This window comes from Bombus vosnesenskii, unplaced genomic scaffold, assembly GCF_011952255.1.
Source record: "Bombus vosnesenskii isolate JDL3184/JDL3185 unplaced genomic scaffold, Bvos_JDL3184-5_v1.1 scf7180000013305, whole genome shotgun sequence".
NCBI lineage: Eukaryota > Metazoa > Arthropoda > Insecta > Hymenoptera > Apidae > Bombus > Bombus vosnesenskii.
In genome coordinates, this window is record NW_022882954.1 from 205753 (window position 1) to 228607 (window position 22855).

The following is a 22855-nucleotide window of genomic DNA, read 5'->3' on the forward strand; positions in this document are numbered from 1 at the left end:
GCGAGTTCCCTTTTCAGAGATCAGCCTCGTTGTTGAAAACGCGAACGAACCAAAAACCGTATGTCTTCGCGTGCAGCAGCGGTGAAATCGATTACATTTCGATGATCGACGTTGATACGCGACGTCGGACGGACACAGACCGTCGAAGAGAGAACGAAGCTTTCAAATATTTCAACGCGATTACGTTTCTCCTTTTCCTCGCCGCGGACCAGTTCCAACGAGCGTAATCGCGACATTTGCTCGTAGAGTAGCTCCATTCCATGTAAAACTTGGATCGATCATCTCGCAGAGACGCGTTATGCACGATCACGTTGTTACCTAGATTTTTCGTTTCAGGTTTCCAAGCAACGACGACTCTGTTCGTAAGCGGATCACCGAGGACAGCCGTCGTTTTATTTCCGACCGAGCGGGAGACAGGCTATACGTCGTTCATAGCCAGACAGAGCATCGACAGAGTGGAATCGGCCTGTGCGAGGTAGCGATGGGCTGAAATAAGTTGTAAGCAGGTTCGAACATCGGCCGACTATTCCAGCCTTCTATAAGTATTCCGAAGAAAGGAGGCAATACTTTCGAGCAGATTCGAACACGGAAGGGAGAAATTGAACTTTAAAAATGAAAAAAAAAAAAAAGAACTACTCCCAAGTAGATGAATCCAACGCCGTCTTACCATAGGATAGATACTCCGTTCTGTTAAAATCACTTTTCTCAAAAGGTAACACGATTCCGTCCGTCCGACGATCGATTACATCGTCGGTCTTGCAAAGTTGCAAAGGCGCATGTATAGCGTTTTTCTGATTCTCATAACTCGACTGGTATTCGTAAGAGTATCGATCGAGTTCTAATGTCAGAGTACATAGCGGAGTAAGAGGAGTAAGAGGAGTAAGGAGGAGCGCGCGGGTGGAAAACAGCCCGCGAAGATGGAATACCTGGCGAGTACGGCGAACGAACCGTTACGCGTCGTTACGGGTAGCGTTCGGACGGTGCGAAGCGAAACTTGCAGTCGGATTTGTAAATTACGTATTGAACTTGATCCCATCGACACGGTGGAAGCTGGTACACGGTGGAAGCACCGCGAATCAGCGTGCCTCGGGAGTATGGACCTTGCGAGCGGTCAAAGTCGTGGCCTACTTCGCTTCCTGCCTTCGAAACTTTCTCCTCGTGGCGTCGCGTCGTTGGCGCGTTCACGGCTGCCACGGCTAAGGCTCTTTCGATTCCGTCTTGGCTGCGTCGTCTCTCTTTTCTTCCCTCCTTCTCTCCTTCTCTGTCCCTCTTGCTTCTTCTTCGTTTGCTTCTTCTCTTCGGCTTCCGGTTCTCTTCCTCTTTTCGGCATCGGCACGACGGCGCGCTCGTTTTCCTAAACGCGCAACAACTCGTCCTCCTCGACCGGACGCGTCCTCGCTGTGTCAAGCGAGATGTCGTTGCGCGTAATTATTTCATGCCGCGTTCGTCATTCTTGTTCGTGGTAATCCGGATGATTGCTTGGCTGGCTTGCGCGTAAGTAATGGCCACTAATAATCCTTAATTACAGCGTGCTCGTACACCGTGCGTTCCCGCCCCCCTGCCCCCCGTCAGATTTAGTAATCGCGTTGTTTGCATTATTTACGAGACACTCCGAAATTACATGCCGCGCATCGAACGTACATTTTTCTTCTGCACGCGCACCAAGCGACAAACGTTTTCCACCAGTCGCGAGATAAATGTGTCAAGGGGAAATACGATTTCGAGCAAACTTTGATCGTTATTCCTTCGATCTACCGCCGTTACTACGATCGACATAGGATAGGATAGAGGAAGCGTCTCTATCGCTTTTAACGATTTTTTTATCTTTTTCATCTCGCGGAGCCAGCAACGCTATCGTTCTTATTATTATAATAGTCGATAATATTTAAAAACGACGATAGAATAACATTTTGTATATTTATGCTAGATCTACCGAAAAGACTGCCAAACTCCGAGTAAAAGTAAAATTTATTACGCTGATTGTTTATGCTCCGTTTATGCCACCTTGTTCGTTATATTCTATAAAATTAGTCGTTTTTCCTTCCAATAAATAAATCTTTCGTTTACATTTCTGCAATTTTTAATAACTGCGATTGAGAATTTTCGACAGCCCTTGGCTGTTCTAAGGCTGTTATGGTTTGAATCGCAATCGCATTAATTTTCCATCGCATCTATCGCATGCACCCGTTGCATGGTTCGAACGATTCATCGTGGACGTTGGTGTATTACGTTTAAAACTAAGTAAAATCGAAATGGTAAATGAAATTTGGTAAGCAGATTTCTCGAAAACTTGCGCGTATCCTCTCGTGTTTATCGGAATCGTGAACGTATTTTTCCTACCACTGGTTTAAAACGTCACGGCTACGAGATATTTTCTGAATGCACGTACGTGTAGGATGTGCAACTAAAAGTATTATTTGGGACGTTCCATTGGCCGAGTATCCATCGCATCCGAGTATGGGCCACGATCCATAAACCGTGTATACGAACCGTGCACGGCACGCGTTATTTACGTTTTGAAAAATTCTAAGATGCTCCTTCGACGGCTAAAACTCGTACTGCTGTTTCAAGTTTTACTATCTTTCCATCTGTCTATATTTCCTAGGAAACGAGAAAGCTGCAGATCCCGTGCAAACGTCCTAAAGATGGCAACGATAATCGCGTTACCGAGAGTATAGAAACCACCAGTTAAATAGGATAATCGAAAGTTAAATAGGATTAAATAGGATTAAATAGGATTTATGCCACACAGGATACAAGAACAGAGAACTGGAATTTTTTCATCGACTCTACTACTTTCGTTTGTTGCTCCTTTTACGTTTGCGCTCGACTTTCTCCATTCGTTAGACGTTTTGCCACGGTATCGTGTCCAAATTACTTTTTACGGTCCTTGAAACGCGACCGTGTTCTTTTTCAGCACGCTTCTTCCATTCCTCCTTCTTACGGTCCTTCGTTCTCAGCTATGCATCGAAATTCATTTTCGTATCTTGTTCGGCACGAGAGCCCGCCGATTGCCATGTTCTGATTACTCGAGGAATCAGAGCGTCCTCCTCGCCGGCCGCAGTAGATTAAATTTTTAGCGAGTCACTACCATCACCGGGCTATTGCGATTCATCGCAACGTTCCTGCAATTAGCCACCGGTGAATGGATTCGCGGCATTCTTAAGAATTTAGCGGCGGGAAAAACAGCGGCTTGGTAACGTCTTCGAAGATGGTCTTGCGTGGAGAACCGGCCGAGCAGAAATCTCATGAAAATTCGATATTCACGCAGCAACGTCCGCTACGGTACCATCCGTTCGCCATGTATCGCGAAACACCGAGCGTAACTCTTCAACGAGAATTGGTCAAACTTGCGTTTGCAAAAGTTGCATCGATATAGAAAATTATAATCGCGATAAATACGACAGTTACGCGTTGTCCCTCGTACTACTAACGGTTAATGTTTCTACTTGTCGACGATCGTGCCTTTCGGCCGATTCGGATTATCGAATTCCACTGAAATTACGCGACTATCGTGATTATAAAAAGCAATTTCAAGAATTTGCTTGTTGTTGTTTGGCAGTAGTCGGGACTATTGAAAGGACTATTTTATATACCGTGAAGTGGAACGCGTAATCGCTATAGTGCAACTACCAGTTTCTTATAGTTTTAATTTATTTTTGTTGTACGTATACGGCGTATACAGAAAGTATTTGAATACTATTAATACGCGTTATAAGTATTATATACGAAACTTTCTGAAATTTCATTACTACCGTAACGAGATGAAACCGATTGTATCGAGCTAATTTGAAATCGACGCGAACACGCATACCTATAGAAATTATTCTACAAACTATTCACTACGAACATGTGCCTAATATAAAATTAGTACGGAGCAGAAATAACAATTGTAAAGCTAATATCCTAATGGTAAATGATCGAGTGGTTAAATTTTTCGGTGATTTTTGCAAAATGTATATGTAACGTTGCATATTTTTAGATTCGATGAAATTTCAAAATGTTTCGCGTGTTATATTCGTGACGAGTTTCTACGCGTAAGCGTTGAAATACTTTCGTGAGCCACTCTAGACTACAGAATCCTCGATTAATCGTTTGCTCGCTAATTTCGACGAAATCACCTATTTTTGGATCAGCAGTGCGCGTGCACTTGGATTTTGAAACGGGATCGCCGAGTTACGAACGATTGGAATCCCAACGGGTTCGAACGCTTCTCTCGACAATTTCGAAAAGGTGGAAAGATATTCACGAAGCAGGCATCGACAGCGGTCTCGGCGTAATCGCTGCCGCGTCGCTCTCCGATCGTGCATAAACTTTCGCGCATAAATAAAATTACATCTGTCGGCGGACGATCGAGCCGTGGTGCGTCGCGTAGTCTACAAACGGGTCTAACGACCGGTGAGTTTACGCCGCGTGAGTCACTGATCGTATCCTGTTTACGTATCTTGCAGCGCGTCGATCGATTCCGGATGCGGCCTCGCGAAAGCAGCCGAGAAGTCGATACTATTTTGCTTGATGCGGCCGCGACGTAACTCGAATTCCACACGGAGAAAAGCGCGCCTCTATTGTTGGTCAATGTGCGACCGCTTGGTAGCGATGTGCTCGAGTATGCAGCAAGTAGGTTCGAACATTGACCGATTACGTTCGAACCGGCGATAAGCGTATCTCGAAAAAGAAGGAAGCGGTGTCTTCACATCAGAATCGTTTTTAAGCTATCGCTTAGTCGGCTACTAGTGAAATCGACACTGTCTTACGATACAGAAAGGGATACAAATTGCCCCGATATCAAATAGTTTAACAACCGATACTATCTTAACGATCGTCGTTCGATGAAGTTGCATCGTGCGAAAGAGAACGCCGCTACCAACTATTCTATATATAACTGTTCTTCCCCTAAAGACAGGAAATTTCGATTTTTCTTTTCATTCGATTGAAATTCTACCTCGGTTTCGTCTTTTCTTCCGACTTTAAATTTCGAATAGTAATAAACTACTTGTCGCAATTAGATAATCTTTATGGGCTTTCGAAAGATCGATGAAACGAAGTAACAAATCCTTTCGACTCTTTCTTTTCCGCTACTTTCTAAACATTATTATTTTCTTTGATCGTTCGAGAAGCAACTCTAACCTTTCAAGCATTCTCTTAGATGAAAAGCGCAGAAACCTTTTCTATTTCTGTAACCGTTAAACACCGTAAAATGATAAAACGACGTACGATCGTATGAATTGTAGCTGGCTTTTGGCAAAGATCGATAACCGTTCTCGTAACGTGCGTCGATGTGCCTCTCGTTTAAAGATACGGAACGTAAATTGGTCGTAAATTGTTAAAAATAGGATCGAAAATGTCGAGAAGGTCGTGTTTTATCTGGAATTTGAAATTTGAATTTACGACGAAAGGGCTTTTTACTTTATATTCTCGTATTTCTGGTAAAAATAATAGTTGCATCGATATTTAGGAGAGTTGGCTGACGTGAAAGTTATTAGGGCTTAAATATTATAACGGAGAATAACGCTTTACGGTGAAATAGAATATCTTCGCTTAACATTCACTCGTGGCGGTCGACACGCGTTACCGGCACGGCGTCACGGAAAAGAAGAACGAGGTTTCGCAGAAACGGAACGCACGAACCGCTTAAAACAATAGACCATCCATCGCATACCTCGAACGCGTCGATTGACCGCGTATTTTAAACATGCGTCCGACAATAGTAACGGTGGAAGAATGTTAATTGCAATGATACTTGCTTGCGGTGGATGCACGTAATATCGTTTTCGAGACTGGTAATAAACGGTAACAGATGGAAAAGAGGAAGCACGTTCGGCTCCGCTGATACCAAATCTTAGATAGCTTATATTTCGACTTATAACTATACTATATATGCGTTAAACTAACTTGATCGACATTCGTTTCAATTCGTTTGTCATTTTTCGTTCAATTTTAACGTTCCTCGAACGTTGTACGAGATATTGAATCATTTCGTCAAATTCGAACGACGAATAAACACTTGTCTGTTCAATTTGAAATCCCCTCGATTTTAATTCTTCTTTGTCTCATTAAACATTCGCCAATGTTCTTTCTTTCGATAACGGATGTTTTCTTTCGAAAAAGGGTAACTTTACTTTTCTCTTTGTCGCACTCTCCGCTCTCGTCCGTTTCTTTTCACTGGCGAAGCGAAGCGAGTTGAAAGTTGTAGCTTAAAATCCACTTTTTCGAACAATTTACTATATTTAGGAAGTCGGAAGGAGATTGGCAAATTTATCGAGAAACAAACACCGTTGTACTTTGTTCGAATATCAAAGGAACGAAATGCGAGGAGATGTAACGATAATTACCGATGATTACCATCGTCGTCAGTTTCGCTATGCTTCGTATGGCAATATCGCAAACGGATATCGTCGATAACGCGACGAGAGAGAATAGCGACAAAGAGATCGAAGAAGCGTAGAAAACGCGTAAAACGGTTATAAGAAAGTCTCGAGTCTTCAACCACCGGAGAAACGTTTCAAACGGGCGTGAATAATAATTAGCCAACGGTGTCCGGTCTACCTCCTTAGGAGCTTCGAGCGAATAAATAATTAAACGTTAACGTAAAACTCGGCGACCGTGGCATTTTTATATCCGTTATTTGAAAGCGGACGTCGAGAAAGAAGCCGGATAACGTTTCGTTCTTACGGTTGAACGTATGCTTATAGGTACATGTAGTTTTAGAATTAGTCTCGTTGCGAAATAAAAGTGAAAATCCATATTTTCTCACCTTCGTCCCTTTTTACCGCAGCACTTTGTACGCGTTCGTCGTTTAAATATCGCGTGGATAGTTGTATCGTTTATATTACGATACGATAGTGTAGTAACACAGCAGTACGCTGCTGTTGGTAAATGTGCGGACACTTTGCTCGATTTGTACCGGAAACACGCGAATATTACTAAAATACATGGAATCAATGGGAAACTGACAGTGAAAAGCAATATCCGATGCCTTCTCGTGGAGTCGGCCCATTTGCTAACTCGAAGTCGACGCTTTTAAAAGGACAAATTTTCCATACGGGACGATAAAGACAAGAGTAACGGTAACGCGACAAATATTTTCTAAAATTTTCTGTCAACTATGCCATTCGATTTATTATACCGTCTCTCTGCGATAAACGAATTTATTTTGAACTCGTCGCATCGGCACTCGCCTACCATATAAACTTTTAAACGCTTAAATTACTCGATTAAAACTTTATCAACGGCCAGTTGAAATTCAAAACATACCATTTATCCAAGATTCTGTTTCATCCGTTTAATCTGTTTCATGCATTATTTGACGAGCGAACGTTACAAGCATTTCTAGCTGTCGTAAAGCAAGTTTTTCAATAGGAAAGATTTCTTATTGATATTCAGGTCAAATCGTACGATAGAGTTTCGAGATCGGACAAGTTCGGTCGGACAAGTACATTTTTGTTTATCTTTTCGCGTTTTTCAAGGTGTTTCGAAGGTGGAAATGAAGCGTCGTTGGAGTTTACCGTGAAAGGCGAGTTTGGTATGAAAAGCGAGTTATCGAGCTCCGTCTCGTATCACGTCCTTATTCTATTTGCGCCGAGAATCTCGTCGATTCCGGATGCATAGGATGCAGCCGGTGAAAGTGAGTTCAGGGGCGTAGCCTTGTGACGAGAGACGAAGGAACGGCGACGTTCGAGAGGACGAACGAGTCGAGGGACACGAAAGGAAAGCATGCGACCGAGTCTCCGCTGGTATATTCGTATATACCTTTATTTCAACGCATTTCTAGATACCTACAGATTTATTTAGCGACCCGAAAAGCTTTTCTAAAAGTAACTAATTTTTCTTTCGCGTGTAACGCATATTATTAATAAATTATTTGTATATTACGCGTGGACGGGGTCTGATAAAAGATAAATTCTTCGCTTGCGTGCATCTAATAATTATAATTACGTTCGAACAAAAACCGTACGTACGTTCCTTTAAAAATGAATAAAATTACATCTTTCGTTGAAAATATAGAAAGTGAAATATAAGGTTGTATAAATACAGATTAAAATAAAATAAATAAATATTTGGTAAGAACAAGGTTTTCTCGCACAAACGCGAGTATCGTGGCGGGCCGAAGAGATAAAGAGAGATTTTAATCGGAACGAATTGCCGAAAGAAATCGTCGCGTGACAACAATATCGGTTTTCGATAAAAGTTACATGTTGGTCTGTGCTGACGTTCCAGAGATATCGTAGTTACGGTATGCAAATACTTTAATGGAATACGTCATCTGCGACTAATCGATATACATACATATATTAAAAGCTATTACGTATATGAAATACGTAACATCGATACGCCTGAAAATTCATTTTCGTTCGTGCATTTCTATTTCTATTTCTGTTTCTTCCATTTTAGTTAAATTTTGAATTATGTCGTCGTAGCAACGAATTTATATCTGCTTGCATTCTACAACACAGTCTCGAACACCTTTTATTTGTAATGCGGTAAAAGATTACAGCTTGAAACAACGAATTATCTCATCTGATTTATTATTTTCACTTTGCGAATACCACGGAGGAACTTTTTTTATTTCGGTTATTTTATTTCAGCCAAGTGGCTTCCACTTGACCGAGACAATGAATTGTTACAATGGTAGCACGTCGGCGCTCAAAGTTCTTGCTTCGAACATTTTGTCAGAAAGACGTCTATTATATATTATATATTATATATTATATATTATATATTATATATTATATATTGTCGCGATAGCGTGTTACATTCGATAGAATACTTTGTTCGTATTTGAATAGTTGGAGACGCTTACTCGGAATGATCTCGAAATGATCTCGGAATGATCTTCACGAACAAACAAGATAATATGTTATTCGAGCGATCAGTTTTCAAATATATTATTCGAATAACGTCGACGTGAGATAAACCATTGATTGCTGCTCGATGGATTAATCGTATACGTAGTTGGCTGTTCTATAATACGTATCGGTATAGTTAGAGGAATACCGGCGAGATCGAAAACAGCGTGGAACGTTCACGTTCGAAGAACGAAGAGACGCAAAAGAAGGACAAGAAGACCGAAATAGACGACGGTGATGCAAAGGAGAAATGGCATAGGGAGAGTGAGAGTAACTTGTCCCATTGAATCGATATTAATCTCCCTCCGTATTAGGTAGCGGAACTAACGGCATTGGTATGCAAGACAGTGTGGCCAACAAAAGTGAAAAACGAGAGTAAGCGAACCCCGGTTGCCGCTGTATCGTCGAGAACGATTTCAAAATTGCAGCAGCACGAGAAAGCAAGTAGCCGGAGGTCCGCCAGTGACTCATTGTCACGGGATTCGTTAACTCGCCAGGTGGGAGGCTGGTTGGAACAGAAAATTCACGCGTAGGTGGTGAAAGTGAGTGGTTCGGTGACTTAACGAGATCGTTTTCGCCCGATGCCCGATGCCAGATGCCTGATGCGTCGGTCGCCAGAACGTGGAGAATAGGAGCGATTTTTGAATGTCCGCTATCTTTTACAGTGAATATTTATTAGATTCGGACGCGCGAAAAAGATATTTTGATTGATTTTATTACTGACAGACGCGTTAGAAAACGAATTATTGCGCAAGTTACGTATTTTCGTACCGGTTCCCGGGCCGCTCTCGATCGCGGGCGGTCATCGCGGAGGTTTTAGTCGGTTGGAATCCGGCACTACCGCGTCGCTTTTCCCCAGAAGCGGCCTGGTGTCCACTCCTGGGGATTTCCTCCACGTTAATAAAAAAAAAAAAAAGTTACGTATTTTCGTGGAATCAAGTACCAGTTCTATATTTGCGTACAATAGAACAATACGATTTTTACATCTCCACTTGGTACACTTTGTGCTCGAACTTTAACTTTTCGATCGTTAAAATATTCGAGTTACAAGTACGCGCTGTGTGATCTATTTCGCCAGCTGCGTGGCAATTTTATCGAGCAAACTTGAGCGCGTTTTGAACGCAATTGTGAAAGAAAGCATTCTTATTCCCGTAGAAAGTGCATTCTTCTTCTTCTTCTTCTTCCTCTTCTTCTTCTTCTCCTTCGACAGACCGGTGATCGGCTAAACGGCGGAGCTATTTTTTTTCTTCGTCGCGCAATGACGGTGATAAACGATCCTGCTCTCGCCCGGAGAAATCTTCGATCTATCATTCGCCTCCTTTTCTTTGATTTCCTATTCTTCGATGTTCGCGACGCTCGTATTGGAAAAGGTCGATCCTTGGTGCTTTTGCGAGTTACAGTCATAACGTATAGCATTATGACGAGACGTAAAGTGAAACGCGCGATCCTTATCTTCCTTCCGATGATACACGCTGTTACTACAACGGTGATGGAGAATATAGTTTCATGGTCGAAAGTGTAACGACTTTCAATTTTACGTGGTAATTGGCGAGCAAGTTACAATAGGCGAGAATTTATGAAATATTATACTAATAAGTAGCGATGGGCTTAAAGTATTGTACGTCGCAAGTATAGCGACTGCAAAACGTATTCCAAACTTGCAAACGTTTCCAACTGGGTTCACCGATAAGTTTCTTTACTTTTCCCTGGTACGTAATATACCTGTGTTTCGAAGAATATTATAATTTACACGAAGGAAAATTAAGGAAGACGGATGTGTGTATATATATATAGATAGATAGATAGATAGATAGATAGATGATAGATTAATTCTTTTATTGATAATTTACTTTTTTTTTTAGAAGAAGAAACGGTACTTTAACGGTAGAAATAATGAAACTTTACGAGTATCTTATCAGAGATTAATCAAAAATCGCTCCTCTTAGGTATCGTTCATAGATAGTTGGAAGAGAAAACAGGTTAAAATAAACGTCCAAGTAGTTGGAAATCGCAGGATGATGCACGATGAATTTTAATACAACGTGGTTGGAAAGAGCGAAACTCGCGTTAAATCGAAGGATACGAATCTTTTAAAAATACATAACTGGTAAATGTAAGAAGCTTCGCGACGAACTAATAGCATAATGTTACGACGATCGATGTAGTACAAAGATGTTTCAAAGATGTAGTACATGTAAAATTACATAAAAAGGAAATTGGTGTTTTTTTATATAAAAGTGTTAATTAATAAAATAAAAGTATTAGTAAAATCGGCAATTTCCTTCCAAATATTGGAACTCTACGAAGCGAAGCTCGAACGTTGGATTTGATTCGGACTTGTAATTTCATGTTGAAGTTGGTCCCATCGCTACCAATAAGTAGTATAAGTTCTATATCGAGACTGAAAACAATCGAAATATCAGACAATGGAAGAAAGCGTTTCAGCAAGCGTGATAAAAATTTATTAGCTATCGAGGCATTCGTGATCACGCGTGTGATTTGTTTAGCAATCGGCTAATTGTTCCAGCGTCTTTCTCTGTTTCCTATACGATGACGCAGGTTTGTGTGTGTTACGCGTGAATTACGAATATCGTTACACAAAGGTAGCGGATTTCGCGGCCTCTCGTTCGTAGAACAAACGAAACGGGTTCCCTGATCCATCGCGTGCGATACTTTAGCTAGATTTCCACGTTGCTTTATCGGGCCGCGATTCACGCACGACGAACTGTTAAATGTCGCGTTAAACGCTTTATTTTATATCTTTCCGTGGTTGATGTTTTGAAACCCGCTTCGATTGAAACGACTACTTGATCCTTTGCAACGAGTACGAAGAGTAGAGATCAATTTGTATTCTTTAAATACACTTTCGCGACTCTACGATAACGTCGACCGTGTTTTTTCCATATCGCTTAATTTTCTATAAATCTACGATCTTTGGTAGTTTTCACGCGATCAGAAATGTTCAATACGAGATTTATCATTATTTATTTGTGTTGGTTGATTCGACATAAAACTCGCGATATTTGGCACGTCAGACGACGAATTTGTTCTGTTAGTTTCTTTATTTTCTCGATCGTTCTCAAATTGCACGATGTTGTGTGTGTGTGCGCGCCTGTGTGTAGAAAATGATCGCGAACACAGAAAACGTCAAACTACTTTCTACCGTTCGCGATGCCCGGATACCGTTAAACGCTAATACCGATATAACGAAAATCGAGGGGCCCCTTTCGAAAGTTCTTTCAGTCGAAAATGAATATCGGTAAAGAAAGTTAAGACACGCCATTCCAAATATATCTGTTTACTTTGGCAACTTGTTAGGTTGTTTGTTGTCATCTTTAATTTCGAAGTAATAAAATATCAACAATCGGAATGTGGTTATTATCGTTTATCGATACAATTTTTATTTACGATTCTCTAAATTAATCAGACTGGCAAAAGTAAGCAAGTGGCTGGGTATTTTTAAGCCACAACGTATAAATGTGTCGAGGACGTAGTAGTCGAAGTAGAACGATGATAAATACGCGGAAAATTCTTTCTCCCTTAAAATAGTCACAACTCGAGTTCGCTAACCATGCATCAAAGCTTTGTGTTTCGATAATTTATGCGTACATTTGCGACATCTCCTCGTAATTTGTACGTCAGTTTGCGAACGAATCGTCCATTTATTGGCACGCTAAACGTGTTAAAAGCGCAGCTTCTTCAGGCGCTATTCGAGGAATACGGCGCCGCTGGCGCTGATACGTCCAGGTTAAAACCGTTCTTTCAGCGATTAGCATATAGGCACACTGACACACTAAGGTCGCGTATCTACGTGCTTTCCTTTTTCTTTTTCCTTCCTTTTCTTTTTTTTGCTTTTTTCTTACGATACTTTTGGTACCAGACAACGTCCGAAGTAAAGAATTTTGGAGCACGCAGCGCGACGAGCAGTTTGGCAGAGCGGAATGACAAACAGGTGACCGATCGTGAGCGAGCGGTTGGATTTCCGATAAAACTACATTGGCTCGTGAAAATATTTGAACGTTTAGCGTAGGAAACCTTTCGAGAATTATTGCGTTTACAGCGTCGTTCTTTTGTTCGATCGTCGTATCCTTATTATCCTTTTAGTATGTTAGATGACGCTAAAAACGGATCGTCGTCTTAAAATTCTATTAAATTATTAAAAATTCGTTTAAATTAAACGTATTCACGTTGTTTATAGTCTACCTTAAACATATCCGTTTGTTTGTGTCGAGACGCCGTTTCCTTTTTTCAAAGAAGAAGTATCCTTATTATCCGCTCGAACGATTTCCGCGAGTTGATCATCTTTTCCATTCTTATGCCACAGTTAGGCGTTTCTATCTACCGATCGACTACTTTGCGAATAATTTGTTATAATTATTATAATTTCTAACAAATATTTACAAATATTTACGATACGGTTATATTTTTTTCTCTACTTTCGAATTTCCGTAGTCGACCGGCATCGGTGCTGAGCAATTTATACGCTACTCTATAGTTTATATATATATATATATGCTAAAGAATATGTACACGTATGTATATCCGTTGACAGGTAATAATAATAACCTTAACGCCGATAGTCGGTATTTCCGAATAATATAAATTTCTATTGTAATTACAGGGACATTTTGGTAGAATTCGGTCACCGAAGGTGCTCAAGTTTGAAGTATGCTCTTAAGAACGTACGCCGGAGAAATGTGTACAGTGGTAATGGAATATTATGGAGATGATTTAAACGGGTAAGAGAGCAAGTTCGAGAAAGGTTCGTCAATTGCGACGAACGGGTACGACTTTCACTCCATTCGAACGAGCAGTGCGCGCCACGCTGTATTATTTATTAAGGCAAAAAGTTTTGTGCTTAATGATATTTTTCGCAGATATAAATGAATTTGTAACGTACTCGATGTTTAACGGGACGACGAGTTTGCTCGCGTTATTGCTTCGAATTGATCCGTAATCGAGAATGCAAATTAATTTCCCACTTTGATCACAAGTGAGAGCACGTTGTACACGCGAAATAGTTATTTGAAGAACAAGGACAATAAGAAATTATAACGGAAAACTGATATATAAATGCAGCGATAAACGTAGCCATGTACAGAAAGTATATTCTGTTAGCCTCGCTTCGTCCTTTTCATCCGACAAACGGTGCATTACTTACGACGTACGTTACAAAGAGACTAAAAATTCCGCAACGGATAATGAAATTCAGACGGCCAAAGACAAAAGGAACGCGTTCGCCACCTCGATAAATCTACCCTACATCTCGTATAGTGGCCCCGTCGGTGCAACGGTAAGTCTTAAAAGGATTCGATCGTCGTTGTCCAATAAAGATTTATCAGCGAATTATGACTTTATTCTCTCTCTCTCTCTTTTCCCCGACACTTTTATATCGCTCTTTGACAAATTTTTCATCCTTTCTTTTTATCGATTTTCACCGGACACATACTTTAGTTATCGTCGCGGGCTTCGAGTATCAAGAATCGAGAATCCATGGAACGAACGAGCGTTTCCTTTTCTTCTCTTGCTCGTTTTAACAAAGAATCAAATAAATTTAAACGTTTCCACGCGGTAACGAAGACGACGTCGTACGTGACGAGGTGACGTCAGGGTGAACGGGAAGAAGGAAAAGCGATTCGGTGACCCAAAATTGACAAAGATATCGGCACGATGCCCGTAGTTTGGTGGAGGCGCACGCCCACGAACCATTGTCTTCGTAATGGCGCGACGCGACGTTCGATCGTGCACGATCGAACCAGCGATCGAGTAATCGAGCACATCCAGGTGTGCCCCCGTTGCGCGTCGTCTTACATCGCGGCGAACTCTCTATCCTACGCGAGCGTTCCGGGGATCGTGGATTCCCAGTGAAGATCGCGAGGACGCGCAATTAACTAGTCGATAAACCAGGCGCGCATTTTTCCCTTTGCGAGCGTGCATCGTAATTAGCGGACGGTCGGTCAGTCTCGGTCGCTACGCGCCGGGAGAAAGTTGGCTCAAGGTGAACCGTGAGAATGAAATAACGTGGCGCTCGTAGCGTTTCTGGTAGCGGGCTGACTATTCCACTCTTTTCTTTCTTCTTTTCTTGTCGTTTCCCGAATCCTTGACGGAAAGATGGAATTAGCCAAATTACGATTCGAACGTAACCGAGTTTACGATACGCTCGACTATCGAGAACGCTTTACGCTAACGTGCCGAGTGCTAAAACAGGAACTTGACCGTGAAAGTGAGCGTGGCGAACTATCCTTATTAACAAAAACTGTTTGACCGGTTGCCGAAGGCACTATCGATGGTAGCAGATTTTACATATATTAGAAGAAATATACGGCGTGTCAACGGCACACGATAGTACCTAATCTAAATGACTGTCTGTTCGTCCGTACGTTGATTAGTTACAGTAGCCGATTACGTACAGCGCTATCTTGAAATTATTTCGAACGAACGCCTTACGTAATTAAACGTCGGTGACAGTTTTACCGGATAATTGCGTCTTATATCGAATAAAATTCTCGTTTTCCAAGTCTATGACCGTTTCTCAACACGATTTTCTTGACATCCGTGTTATTGATTACGACGTTGGCGTACTACTTTTCTCGACGTTTCCTTAAAGCGATACATGACTCCCTATGTAGGTTAATCCGTTTTTGCATAACATTGTCGTTAACTTCTTAAATTCTCGTTAGATCGTCATTGATTTCTAACTATTAGCGATTACTCGCGATAGCCTGCGCATAATCTACGTAAAAGGATCTGCGAATTCGTGGCAGCGACGAATAGCACAGTGCGGTGATAAGCGCGACGAAATTATTATAAAGGCTGATGTATGATGTTTCGTAAAAAAATTCTATGATCATTTAATTGGTAATTACCAGAGACATAATTTCTAATTATAACGTACAAAGTATCTGTTTATGGCGTGTAAAAAGTTGTTCGATCGAGTTATTAAAATATTTGATTTTTAACAGGAAAAAGTGGAACGACAATTTGAGCTTACGCGTGAGTTCGACGTTGGGAGTAGCAACTTACAAACGCGAATCAACCTACGGATCGGAAACGACTTCGACGATAGGTACCCTGAGCTTTTTAGGGTGCGACGAGGACGAGCCCCTCCTCTCTCGATGCGGTTTCGGCGGTGGAAAGTATGCCAGAATTAAATCTTGCGTTCGACTTGATACGAAATGAACGATCGACGGTGTCGTTTGGAAATCGACTGCGAATTGACGGTCGGAACGCTGCTCGAATTCCTACAATTCGGTGGTTCGAAGCGAGAAACCGGTCAAACGCACGGTTTGATTCGATCGGATTCGATCGGATTCCGTCGGATTGTTTCACGTACGAGGCACGCGGTGTCTTGGAAATTTCGAGTTCTCCCTCGAAATACCCGATATACCGAGTCGTTTCTAAACGCTCTGTTCATCAGGATATGCGCTATTAACCGAACGAATCGGACATCGAAGGCGAATTTCTCTTATTCTCGCCCGTGACCGCTCGTTGTTCGAGAGAAATTTTCTGCCCACAAACTTTGCGAGCAAAGTAAAAGAAAATCCGAAACGGGTGCTTTCTAAGAAAGTAAATGTTCGTACGTAGATGTTTGTCGCAACAGCTCGACTTCGAGTTTTGTTTCCTCGTCTTTCGGCGATCTGGCGCGATCGTGGCGAACAAGGCGTTGCGTAGACACGTAGAGTTTCTACGATATGCGCGCAAGATGAAGTTTGAATTTATACGAGTCGTAAGCGGACGTAATTGCAACGGAGATTTAACGAGTTTTTGTATATGGTGTAATTGGCACACAGTCCGTTTCCCCGCGCGTTTTTCCTTCCTCGTTCGAGCCAAACGACGAGAATGCACTTAACAGGTAGATAAAATGACTCACTCGTATCTGAAATAGCGTTATTTGTCCTGCATTATCTCCTTCGATATTTTTTTAACTTGGCTGTGTTCAGTGCCATCAAACGAGTTTAAACTCGCATAGTCGTAAAAATATTCCGATCGGTGAAAAAAAAAAAAAAAAAAAAGAAGAAAACGGAAGAAAGCGAAATAAACGAAATAAACGAATTACGGATCGTCCGTTGGCAGTTGTCGACACTCGTTTCGCACGAAGCGCGACCATCGAGACCGTGTTTCCTTTTTCTCGACAGGTTGAACGCGTCAAAAAATCGACCTGTGGATTCTGCGTGCCGCTATATCCCTCGTACAACGTCGTAGATCGCCGTTGACCCGACGTCCAAGAAGGACGAGAAAAGGCAATCGTCAAGTATCGTTTTCTCCGTGCACCGCGTCAGTATCTTTTCCGTCGGGGTTGCGTACGCGTACAGTGGCTCACGAAACGAGCACTTTAAGAAAATTGTAAAAACTCGTTCTCCCAAGAGAATTCTACGATTTACAGCTCGTAAGTTCGTTCGCGTTACGCTACTCGATAACACGTTCTGTTACACGATCTCAATTTTTTGTATCACGCGTTAACTTTTCAAATTCTATTTGATTGCGCGCCGTGATATTCGTCGTATGTGCAATTCTCCGAGCAAATTACATCGCGTCAAAAATGGGCAAATATCCGGGCAAATATTCGCGCATGCTTTGGAGCAGTAGCGTGGACGCGAGGACGACGAGGCAAGATCCGCGTGAAAGCTGAATGCGAGACTCTCGTGAATGGCTGCTGACGTCAACGCTGGTGGAAAAATTGCGCAATTTCACCGTTCCAGCCGGCGCGAAATTCGTTCGCTTGGCTTTCTTGGGGAATCGGAACCGCGACGGAGGCGGGACCCGGAGGAAGAAAAAACGCCGCGCCGGAGAGTCCGGGGAAATTAACGGGGTCGGTGTTCGGAATGCGCGTTAATTAGGATCTAATTTGCGCTCGCGATCCACAAATCGCGTTGTAATTTCCCCGGAGAAGACGCGCCTACTTACGCGGGAATAATATCTCGAAATTTATCGTTTGCTTTCCGATACGCTTGCGCTATTGTTGCCGTCGTAACTTTCGGCGTTATTTGTCGGTTAAACGTTTTTCGAATATTTCTTGAATACGCGGCGCACGGTAAACGCGCCGCGTTATCGTACAAAAGTATCGGACATTTGCTTATTCTTCGCAGAATCTCACTTATCTCGATTACGAAATTACGGATCAAAGTATCCGCATCGAGTTCGTTCTTTACATGTTCGTTCGGTGCATGTAGCTGCGTTTATTTGACGTTTAAACGTTTATCGAACGACCGAAAATGTGCAAGATATACGCGATATGGAAGAATATAGGCGCGCACTAACGCTATCAACGGATTGCGATAATTATTGGCATCGTCGTGGTAAATAATATCGATATCCTCGCTATGAAACACTCGCCAGGCTCATCTCCTACGGAAGCAATCTTCCAAGTATCGTATCTAGGTCGATCCGATAATCCGGATTTCGATTTAGAGTAGGTCTGTACGCATGAAACGCGTTAGAATATTAAATGTCGATTTAGGAACGACGCGCATGATGATGTGTCTTACGTAAATGGGTTACACGAATGTTTCCGCGTAGCTCCGCTTCTATCATAAACGCGTACTAGCACTTTCCCCTCTAACGACGTCTGCTTGTATCCTTTGACACTCGGCGTGATTCTTTAATACGCGTTATCTTTATTCGCTTTATCGCGCGTTTAAAGAAATTTACAATTTACAATTTCTAGCTCGTTCCCTCGTATAATACCCGTGTTTTTCCAAAGAGGATGTAGGGGAAATTTCTATAGACAATTTTATATATTTTCTCAGCTAAACTTACGGCTTTCCTTTGCCAAAAAGAAATCAAAGGTTTACTTTCTCGCGTTATTTGACTAAACTAAAGTTTACTTTGCTAGAAAGTAGTAAGCTCTGGAAGATAAATTTTATGGTACGAGCGATATTATATAGCCGAAGGAAAGTGGAAAATATGTACGGCGCACGATACGGTTACCTTGTAAGCGGAAAGAACGCGTTACTTGTTAGAAATTAATATAAACGATTTGTTTGCTACGTAGATAGCTTTGCTGTAATACGAACGTCCGATCTCTCGCCATCATTTACACGTTTACTCGTTTTCGTTATCGTGGAAACTCGAATTAGCGAGCGAAAGTCGATACGCATCTTTGGATTTCTTGCACGATGATCGACGAGAGTATGCAAAACTACGTACACGTATATAGCTTTGTAGTATCTTGTCTAAAATCAGACAGCGACCGTGAATGTTGTTGGTTGAGAACTTTCGCTGCTATCTTGACCGTGCTCCACTTCCGGTATTCGAACGGAGAAGGGAAGAGAGACGGAGAACGGCCGCCTATCGTTTAAGAAGACAGATACGTATCATGGAAAACTACTTTCTACGATTGGCGATAAAAATATATAAAAACACGCGTATCGCCTTTGACGATATTTCATTGACATTTGTCGTTCCTAATAATGCCGTTCGTAATTGTTCCGATTTTGTATTCGTCACGTGCGATCATATATGACACGATACGATAATTCGATAATTCGATAATTCGATAATTCGATAATTCGATAATTGGATCGTATGCGACGAAGAAAGATTAAACCGGAGTAAGAAATTTGTACATATCTTAAGATGCTGTTGCGGCAAAACGTAACGAGGAATATGTGTAAATTCCGTGTATCGTAAAAAGTAGGTCGAATCGCGTGAAACTTAGATAAGCAATTTTATAGGTGTTAAGAAAGAGAAGAGAAGAGAAGGGTAAGACGCGGGAAAAGGATTTCTTCTGGTGTCCTTCGAAATTTCATCCAAGGGAAAAACTATATTTGAGAATTCATGGAAAACTTTCGCTGATATCCGGTACCTGGTGTGGACTTCCGGTATTCGCGGTAGGCAGAGCGAGACCGCGCGTCATTCTTCGTCGAATGTCGTGTGATTCAACCTCGCTCCGTTTACGTCTCATTGTAGCTCTCTCGGCCGATGATTAAGAAAAAAGAAAGTCGAGCCTACATTCTATAGACGGCGGACAAAGTATTGTCCACGAGGTTGAAAGCATAAAAAACTATCGCTGGACTATCGCTGTGAAGAATGGTTGGTTTCGCGTGGCCGTAGGCAAACGAAATTTTCAAACTACCCACCCCTTGCGACTTTTTCGCGGCTTTCTTCCCCGACGATATAGATAAGAGGATAGACGAAGGAATTGAAATTTTTGCCGCAGGTGACGGTCCCGGCAGATCTGGCGAGGGTTTTTGGTGAAAGCCGACGGCCCCGAGAGGGGAGAGTATATAGACTGCGTTTCGTTTCTGGTGAGCTCACAACCAACTTACTCGGCAAACCCGTCGGTGTGTTTTGCCCGTCACGTTTATCAATCCACCTCTCTCCGCTGCTTTTCGTTCATTTGCCCTTCCATTTCGCGAGGATCTCGTGGTCGGGTGTCGTCGCCACCGAACGAGACGAAACCAACGAGAAAATCGACGAGCTACGACGAGAGAAACGCTCGAGTGCCAAGTGTGTGTGCCAATAGGATTATAATCGGCTGAAACTGCCGGAGGAAAAAGGTTTGTGACAACGTTGTGATCAGTGGTACCCGATGGACTGATTGATACGCTCGTATACACGGTGGTGCCTAATCCGTGATCGTTTAGTTTCCGTATAGTTTCCGTTTAGTTTCCGTTTAGTTTCCGTTTAGTTTCCGTTTAGTTTCCGTTTAGTTTCCGTTTAGTTTCCGTTTAGTTTCCGAGCATCTTCGAAGGTGACATCTCGAAAGTCTCTTTTCGCACTACACGCGTCAACGATCACCGTTGGAAATCTTTCCGATCGTTTGTGTTTTTCTGTTTTCTATCATTTGGTGACTCGCGCTTTTGCGTTTCATACGTTTCCACGCCGCAGAAAAAGACGATCCTCCTCGATAGTTTTCGATTCTGCTCCGTCATTTCGTTAGAAAACGCTCTTCGTTTTCCAAATAATTACGTTGCTTACCTCTGCCTTTTAATCCTTGATTAATGCTTCGTTTTTATCCGCTACGATAAAACACGCGCTTCCATTCACGCGAGCGATCGTTCGATCGTTTTCTATGAAAATAGCAGGCGTTTTTCTTTTTGCCAACGTTCATCGAACAAAGCCGATCCCTTCTCCTCGTTTCTTGCTTCTTGTCCCCACTCTCTTGGTCTCGCGAACACACGTTGAAAAGGCAAAAGGGTATGTGGGGTAGCGAGTCAGTGTGTCAGCGTTCTCACGTCTCTCTTCGAGGCGTCCTTCCTTCTCCGGGTCTATGTGGAGAATAAGGCCGCGTGTAGGCAGAGAAAGATCTTCGTGCTGGATAACGAAGAGAGAAACGAAGCTGACGCCGGGCGATCGCTGGAAAAGGATGGATTCTTCATTCTGAATCTCAGCAGCGCCGTTCAACATTCGTACTCCATCTAACTGCATAGGAGACGAGATTCGCGATAAATGCCAATGATTTAGAGACGTAATTGAGTCCAGTGGTCGACTTTTCAGCCAAGATGAAAACGTTGCTACGCGGATAAACGTTCGTTTCTATTCGAATCGATTACGCGGAAAAATTGGCCGACAAATTCGATATCGTACTTTTAGTAAAATTACTAGTTACTTTTTGGTAAAATCAGATTTCCCGATCCTTTACAGATCCTTTTGCTTGATTCTCCGAGTTTCAATTGCTTGCGGAGCCCGTGTAAACTTTTACGTTTTATATTCCTTGATTTCGTTTGTAGATTTTTCCGTGAAAATCGGTTCGAAGGTAGTTGCCGCGAAGCGAGGGAATGCCCGCCACCTGTCGTTCGAGTCCGACGCTGTGTAGTCGTTCCGCGGCAGTTGGAACGTCGCCGGATAATTTCGCGGGATCAGCAGAAATACCATCGAAAGCCTTTTGTTTCGTCCCTTTAACAAGCGAGACGAATATTCGTGAAAGTTCCTGGGCAACCGGCCGTGTTCACGCGAGATCAATTTTCCGCGGCGCGATGTTGCCTTAATTTCCCGCTTTCTGCCTCGCCTCGGCAGCGAACTATTCCTCGGAGAAAGAAACATCGGAAAACGAGAAAAAAAGCACATACGCGTTTAAAATGTATCTCTTTGAAATCTTTCTCGACTGTTTCTCCGTTTCAACCTGTTAATCAGATCGTACGATACGTTTATCTCATCTCTCTCTCTCTCTCTTTTGCCTACCGAAACCACCGAATCTATCTTCTGCCCCCTTATTTTTATAAATTAAGAAAACTAAGAATTTTCTCGACGATTCCTATCCTATTCCTGCGTTCTTCGCGCATCCTATCGATAAAGAGATGTTTCAGTCTCGTAATTTAGAGATTCGGAGAAGAGGGATTTCTCTAATTCGAAACGTTTGATCCATATTTTTCGTGGCCACTAATTATGAAAAATGAACGTTATATACCTACTTGGAAACGCGGTGAATTTGTTTCTCTCTTTAATCGTTTCGATAGAAGGTAGAGATACACCTTGATCAGCTTAACGCGCTCTTCCGACATGCCTTTTAGCTGCATGCTTTTCCACTGGATATCGACTTTCTCAATGTCTCGATTACATTTGCTCGCTATTCTGCCTATTCTTCCTAACGAGATAAAGAACTAATCGATTCAAAGGCTGCCGTAGAAAAATTCATTTCTAGTAGAACGAGACTTAACTTAATTGTCGGTTGTCGGCGAAGATAGTCGGTTCTCGGAACATTCGACACACTCGACGACAAAGTTCAATTTCGGAAGATCCGGACGTTTAGCGCGTCGCTTGGAACATTTTGAGCTATCGCTTGGCGAAAACTTGAATCGAGTCCACTTTCCGGTTTCCTCGAAAATACCATACGTCGTACGATTAACTTTCCATCGATAAGTGGAACGGTGTAACCATTAGCATACTCGAACCATCTTTTTTTACCTTCGCATCCTTTCCTCCATGTCACTTTCACAACGGACGACAGAATTTCGCGCAACACCGCGTCCTACCATGCTGTGCGTTGGGCACCGCGTCGTCTGGCATTCGTACGGGGTTTCGTTCGGTGCGTGTGCCACTACCGTGCATCGTAGCTATAACGGTACCTC

At 42.4% G+C, this 22855-nt stretch overlaps 1 protein-coding gene across 7 annotated transcripts in view; it reads left to right on the top strand.

The window, feature by feature from the left end:
• Positions 1–336: 336 nt before the first annotated feature.
• The window catches only part of LOC117234469, a 50689-nt gene continuing 28170 nt past the window's right edge, over positions 337–22855 (top strand). The window contains exons 1-2 of one of the 7 annotated variants that reach the window (XM_033495704.1): positions 337–506; positions 13468–13585. In XM_033495704.1, coding sequence (XP_033351595.1) covers positions 13515–13585 — 71 coding nt within the window. In that variant the 5' untranslated portion in view covers positions 337–506; positions 13468–13514. The other 6 variants (XM_033495705.1, XM_033495702.1, XM_033495706.1 and 3 more) reach the window with 6 other exon arrangements.